The sequence below is a fragment of the Tetrahymena thermophila genome (assembly GCF_000189635.1).
Source record: "Tetrahymena thermophila SB210 genomic scaffold scf_8254593, whole genome shotgun sequence".
NCBI lineage: Eukaryota > Ciliophora > Oligohymenophorea > Hymenostomatida > Tetrahymenidae > Tetrahymena > Tetrahymena thermophila.
In genome coordinates this window covers 221,100-228,484 of record NW_002476364.1, presented here as the reverse complement: position 1 = coordinate 228,484, position 7,385 = coordinate 221,100, and the positions used below count along the sequence as shown (strand labels likewise).

General features: G+C 24.9%; 1 protein-coding gene across 1 annotated transcript; it reads right to left on the bottom strand. All coding sequences in view use genetic code 6, as the record gives it.

Annotated features, from left to right (window-relative positions):
• Positions 1 to 1,111: 1,111 nt before the first annotated feature.
• TTHERM_00463090 (Serine/Threonine kinase domain protein) lies at positions 1,112 to 6,714 on the bottom strand (the record flags this gene model as incomplete). Its single annotated transcript, XM_001018806.2, has 6 exons — positions 1,112 to 2,767; positions 2,829 to 2,983; positions 3,053 to 3,120; positions 3,213 to 4,220; positions 4,628 to 6,514; positions 6,587 to 6,714. 6 exons carry the CDS (start codon positions 6,712 to 6,714, stop codon positions 1,112 to 1,114), a joined length of 4,902 nt encoding a protein of 1,633 aa, XP_001018806.2.
• Between the last annotated feature and the right edge of the window lie 671 nt (positions 6,715 to 7,385).

Here is a 7,385-nt window from a genome sequence, read left to right as displayed (position 1 = left end):
TATAATAATTTTTATACATAAATAAATAGCAATACCTTTGATTAATCTTAATCAATCAATCAAATTGATATTTATTTTGAAATAAAAATGCATACTTAACAGATTTTTAATTACTGTATAACAAATAATTGCTCGTTAAATTTTGAGTACAAATTATAAACTCAAAAATATATTTTGCTAAATGATAGTTGATTTTTGCTTTTTGCAAAAAAATGTAATTAAAATAAATAAAAAAGATATAATAATAATTTATATGTGTATTAATGAATATCAAAAAAAAAAATTTCTTTACCAGTAATATTTAATTTTTTTTTTATTAAAAATTTCAAATAAAATTGAATAGGAAAAAAAACTTTTTCCCCATCAAAAATAAAAAAAAATATTTTTTTTTAATCATCAAAGGATATTTTTATGTTAAAATCAATTCAAAAAAAATATCATTCCAATTTTTTAAAAATATAAACTTTTTTTCATCCATGAAAGGATATAGATTTTTAGGTTAAAAGCAAATAATCAAAAATTAAAAATATTTGAAAAAAATATTAATAAAAACAATTTAAAGAGTAAGACAATTAATTATAGGTTGATTAATTTTTTAACTTAATATAATTATTTAAAAAATAAAAAGATATATGCAATGAAGGATTTCATTTAAATTTTTAAGCTGATTGCCTTAATATACCGAATAACAATTATAAATTTTTTAATATTTAGTAATTTATTTTTTTAATATCAAATAAATAAAGAATCTATTTATGCCAAAAAGTATTATCATAAATATCTAAATAAGATTTGAAAAAATAAATAAATAACAATAAATATTTGAAAATAATTAATTACTAAATAGTAATAAATAGGTATATATTTATGAATAAAAACAACTAAATGTATTTAATTAATTATTTATTTATTTATTGTTATTATTATCACTTTTATTATTGAAAGATTTATATAAAAATTAATATTTTAGTTAATTACTTACTTGTTTTATCAGTTATTTTATAACATATAATTGTCTATTTATCTATCTTTCTTTCCTTCTTATCATTTTTTTTATATAAAATCTTTAATTAATTATTAATAAAATGCTAGATTTTGAAAAGTGTTTCATTCAATTCTGATAAATGAAGTCAAGTGGATTATAAATTTTAGTTGAAACAGCAGTGTTATTTATAATTATATTCTTTGTTGGGGATAAGTTAGCGTTTACTCCGTTAACTTACTGAGTCTAATTACCAGTTTATGAATTATATTGCTAAGCAGATATTTGTTAACCATTTAAATTAATTCCTTAGATTCCTCCAAAGTTAATTTAACCTGAGTTGCCCAGATTCTTTCCATACGAATTCAGATTAGATATAACAATTGAATGCTACTGGAGACCGTGTTATTAATTTTAAAGAGAAGACTTACTTGAAGAAGAAGAAAATTATTTTGATGATGGATTTTTTTGTAATTAGTTAGATTTTGTTCCATTTATTTTGACCAAAGCACGACTACGACGATTTATGTCTGTCAAAATACGGTTTGAACTATTGTAATAGGCCTAATCTTCTTATTAATCACTATTTTCTTCGTTGTATTCCATTTCTTCAGTTTTTAATCTTTTGTTATTTTGTTAATTTTGTTATTAATAATGATTATTTGATTACTAAACTTACAGAGGTTGCTACTAATGATGCTGTTAGAGTAGAAGATGCGATTATTATGATGTATGACTAAAATTATTCATGAAATTATTAGTTTAAAGCTTCATAGCAGAATTAGCCTTTAAGTGTTATTTCGAAACCAACTTACTAGACTTTTACTTTTAGCCCAAGCTATTTGATTATTTCATATGTGTAGGCTTATTGAAATTATTATTAACTTAGGCTTGTTGCCATAAATATTACTGATAAATTTAATTCTCATTTTGGACTTTTCCATTGTTATTTTGATAGGTATTGTTGCTATCACTGACTTCTGTATTGTGTCTCATCATGCCTGTCTGGGTTAGTAAATGAGAGTTTAATTGCTATAGAGGCAGAGATCCCTCGGTATCAAGTTTTGTGTAAGGACTGCTGTTTGTTTGATTGAGTGTCATTTGGCTTATTTATGTTTGGTTATTTGAAGAGCTGCCTTTACGTTAAACGAAATTATTCATCTCGTAAGATCCTTGAGTTGTTGAAGGCTAGGAATTTAACTGTTATAAAATTTTTTGCTATTATGAATGTTTGAGTTATTGCTACTAAATCTGAAAAATAAGATTTTATTGCTATTTCTACTATTATTGTTATTGTAAAAGTTTCTAGTTTTATAATTGTTGCTACTCTCTTTATTGTTTTAATTGTTACAATTAAAGTTGCTTCTACTTTTTAATACGATTTAAGTTTGAATCGAAGTAAAATTCTTCAAATATTTTAGGGAGATGCTCTTCATCTTATCCAACTTAGCAATTTAACAGTTTTTTGCGAAACTCTTTTTCTCCTTAGTTAAATTCATCTTCATCAAAATTAAAACCTAAAACATTTGGTTTCAAAGGAGGTTCAATTAATTTCTCAAGGACATCTCCAATTTTAATGGGCTTGAACCATGAATGGGCTAAAATATCTCTGATACCATTCTTGATACCTAGTCTATTTTGAGGATGTTTAGCTAGCAATCCTTTTAATAAATTTTTTAATTCAATTGAGAGCTCAACGTGATCTGGAAAATCTAGATCTTCTGATAATATCCTTTAATATATCGCATCTGTATCATGGCTGTAAAAAGGAGGAAGACCAGTTACCTATTTACATAAATTAAAAAGAAATTATTTAATTAATAAAATTAATATTTAAAATAAATACTAATTCATAAAGTAAAGCTCCCAAACAGTAGAAGTCGACAGTGTAAGTATGGCCCACTTTCATCAGCATTTCAGGAGCCATGTATTCAGGAGAGCCACAAAAGCTATAAGCATGCTCATTAATATCCATATCCGGTTTAGAAAGACCAAAGTCACCTATTCATTTAATTTAATAGTATGATTTTAATTAGAGTATTGTTTGATAGTATTTATTTATTTATTTACCTATCCTGACATGTCCATCTAGATCTAAAAGAATATTTTCTGGTTTAATGTCTCTGTAGATGATGTGCCTATAAAATAAATAAATACAACATAAATAAATTCATAATTTTAATAACAAACAAACATGCTTATTAAAAATTATATTTATTTTTTAATTTACCTTTTATGAAGGTAGTCTATTCCTAAGCAGATTTCTACAAAGTAAAAGCGAGCCATTTCTTCGCTCATTCTTTTAATACGACGAAGATGATAGAAGAGTTCACCACCTGCACAGTACTCCATACAAAAACCAAGATAGCTTTTACTTTCAAATGAATACTCTAACTTAAGCAAGAAAGGATGTGCAATGCTGGCCATAATATTACGCTCATTCTAAACAATAACTTCCTTTTTATTTTCAATGATAAACTTCTTGTCAATAAGTTTTAGTGCAAACATCTTGCCTGTGTCTTTTTTTTATACTAAATAAACTCTGCTAAAGCCACCTAACCCAATACATCTTATCAAGTGAAATGATTCAAGTCCGACTTCTCTATACTAAAAGGTATTATCTATAGTATCTAAATTAAAATCATAGTAAAGAGGTTGAATGTGCATGCATTTATTGTTAAATATTGAAATAGGTCTCTTTTTTTAAGTCAAATAATAAGTAACAGCTATGTTTTATGACGAAGAAACAAAAGAAACAATCTATTACAAACTCTGAGTTATATTTTCTTCATCTTCATTTTTTAAAACATTTTTTTCATAATAGTATAGTCTACGGAGTATGAAGTTGAATAACCATTCCACATTCTTTTCCTTAGTCCTAAACTCATAGTGAATAGTCTCATTTTTATACTTCAAATTTATTTAGCAATTTCTATCTGAATCTTAAGTTTTCTTAACTTTTTACTTATATTTCTCATTTAAATCTAATTGAATTTCATCTTCATCATTATCACTATCTTCTTCCTTCAAAGCTTTTTCTAATATAGACATTTTCTTTTTTTATTGTTATTACTAGTATATTTGAATTATTTTCTATTTGTTCAAAATTAAAGATTCCTCCTAATCCAACTACTCTTTTGATAACTACTCTGTAGTGTTTTGTTTAGAAAGTGACTATGCTGTTTACTTGTCTTTTTACTCTTTAGATCCATTTCTTTGGCTAAGGTTTCCTTATTTGCTATTTATATTTATATTAAATTTTATAAATAATTTAATCAATAAAATTCTTTTTTTTCTTTATTATTCAATATACTCTGAGTATTTATTTTTAATGTCGAATTCAAATATTTTTATTTTTCTTAAATACTTTCAATTTCTTTCTTTAAATTTAATTAATATTTTTAAACTATTTAAATTTATTTTTAAATATTTAATCAATTTTTATGTTTTGATAATGCGTTTTGTATTTCTAAGAAAATACACTTTGCAACTAAAACTTATTGCTTTTCTTTCTTTCATTTTTATTTATTTCTTTATTCATTTATTGTTTTAAAATAATATTTTTGAAGAAATTTAATGAATTTAAAAATTCAAAGGCAATTAGAATTCCCTATTACTAATAATAAAATATTAACAATTAATTACCTGCTATTTGTTTACTTAGACATCTAGGAAGCTGTATCTTGAGAGGATTGATTATCAATTGTGTTTAAGTTGTAAGGCTGTTAAGCTATACCATTTTTTATAGAGGAAGATTAAATTTAGTTTTAAAACTATAAATTATAAATATTTTCTTCATTGCTTTATTCGATTTTTATAAAGTTTTAGTTGGCTTTGGATTGATTCAAGGAGCCTTCGTAAGTGTAAAGTTTTTGTTAGGAACCTAATACTCCTTATTATAATGAGGACATGTTTTAAACAGCAGAAATAGGAACGGTTGATGGTTCGGTTTTTAAATTGAAATTTCTTTGCTAATTAAAAGTATGAATGTTAAAGTTTTATTATTTAGGTGCTGAATTTTATCTTCTTGAGTCTTCTTAGTTGTTTATAGTTAGACCTTTATTTATTCCCATTAACAAATTAGAGTGTGAAGTGGTGTTAAAGGTTCCACTAACTGTTCCACGAGAATTTGTTTTAGATGCTGAGTTTAGTCTTATACTGCTATTAGCACCATTGTTTTTTGTAGCTGTGTTGTTATAAAATGGATTTTATTTGCTATTACTTGTTGTGCTTGGAAGATTGGTAGAGTTTATATTGCTGGCTTAATTGTAATTTTCGTTATTTGCTAACAAATTATTTTAGGGAGTGTATATTTAGAAGTCATTCATTAATTTCATGTTTTCATTGTTGGAATGATTATTTCGACTAATTATAATGGAGTTTTTTTGTGTTTAAATTTAATCATAGCTGCTTCTTAAATCATTATTGCGATTTGATTAAGGAATTCCACTGCTTTTGCCTAACTATATTCCTTTTCCTTAATTAGTCTTTGAAATTAGCTGTTAAATTCCTTACAATGAAATTTATTGCTATTACAATTGATTTTATTATTATTAATGCTATTATGGAGAGTCATGCTATTATTACTATTGTTAAATCATTAAATTTAAGACCATTTATTAATGTGTGTTTGTATTCTGTTAAGACATGAGCATGTGCTGCTGAGGATTGCCACTCTAATTGTTTAAATTCACTGACTAGTGCATCGGATTCACACTTTGTTAGCTATTCGACAAAGGTTATAGGTTTGTTAGTTAGTGAGCAGCCTTCTAAGTAGATAACGCTGAACCTACTTAATTTCCATTATAAGAAGTAATTGAGTTTCCAGATGGAACTTATGTTGACAAAAACGATTTGTGTAATCCATTCTTCCATAAATATTAATTTCCTGTTCCTTAATTATTGAAACTTATGCCTAATCCTGCTTAATTTTTTTTTTGTGAGCTATTGAGCTGAACGTTAGAGGATATGTTCTAGTTGCTTAAACGAGTCTTAAGATTTTATTGTGAATCTGCTCTTTGCTTTTTCTAATTGATCAAATGCTTCTGACTTGAATTATTTCTTGAATTTGAGAGCTATTTTAATACTAATGATTACACTTATTGGTTTCCATTTTAGATTGAATTCATATTCAAATTGCTTAGATTATTGTTTATGTTTAAATTTTGGAATTGGGCAGTGTTATTTTAACTTCCGTTTAAATTTATCATTTCATTCGAAGCTTCGCGTTACTACTACTGTGCGTGATTTCCAACTTGCAATTACAAATAATACTCCCTAGGCTCATTGTAATTAATAGTGCCAGATTAGTTAGAATTGGTGTTATTTAAGGGATACATTTAATACTATTAATTTTTGTCTTATGATATTGGTTATAAAAAGGGTGCTTAATTTTAGTTTGACTGATTGTATGAAATTGATGAAGCTGAATTTTAAGTAGTTTCTCCAATGCTGTTGCCGTTGCCATTAAATTTAATTTTATTGAGACGCTTTTCTGATTAAGCTCCATGAATCATTAATTAATTATGCTAACTATTTTTACAAAATTAAGCATATTGATTATAAATAATAAGGAGTATTGCTAAAATTATAAATATCAAATACTTTTTCTTTTATGTAGAAGTATGAGGCTGGGTTTATAGCCCTAACGCTGAGGAACTCCCCGAATGTTTCCCGTTACCTAAAAATACAGGAGAGCCCATCATTAATGATTGAGGTGGTCCTTAACTCATTTGCTTTCTTTCTTGCTTGCTTGCTTTTTCTTATTATTATATAATTCCTTGAATTATAAATTACCTTGCTGAATATAACTTTTAAAAATTAGAATTTCTTAAGTTAATTCTTTTTGATATTTTTTTAATGAAAACAAAAAAATCAGTCAAACAATTAATTAGTAAATTAATTAATTATCTATCTATTTATCAAAGCAGCTTTACGACCCTTAAATATGAAATTTAATTTTTTACCCAATTTTTATTGTATATCAACTTTGTTAAATTTTTACTGTGTTTTAGATATGAAGTGAAATAAAATTACTTAATTTATCAAATTGCTTATATTTTTTTGTAAATAAATTTCCATTTTTTCTAATCTTAATTCACCTGAACTTTCAAAAACAATGTTTAATTGAGACAATCAGTTTATCACAGTTGATGTTTATTATTTTTATTATTTAAATTATCTATGAGTTCCTATTTTTTTGAATGATTTATTACCATTCAAACTAAATATTTTGAAACTTTAACTGAATGTATCAGTCCTGATTATTTAGATTAAATTAAAAATATCAGTGTGCTATACAAAAACTTAATTATTTCTATAAAGATGAAAAAATAAATTATATTTAAGCGAATAATAAAATTCTGCACACTTAAAAATTTATTAATTTGCAATTTATTGCTAT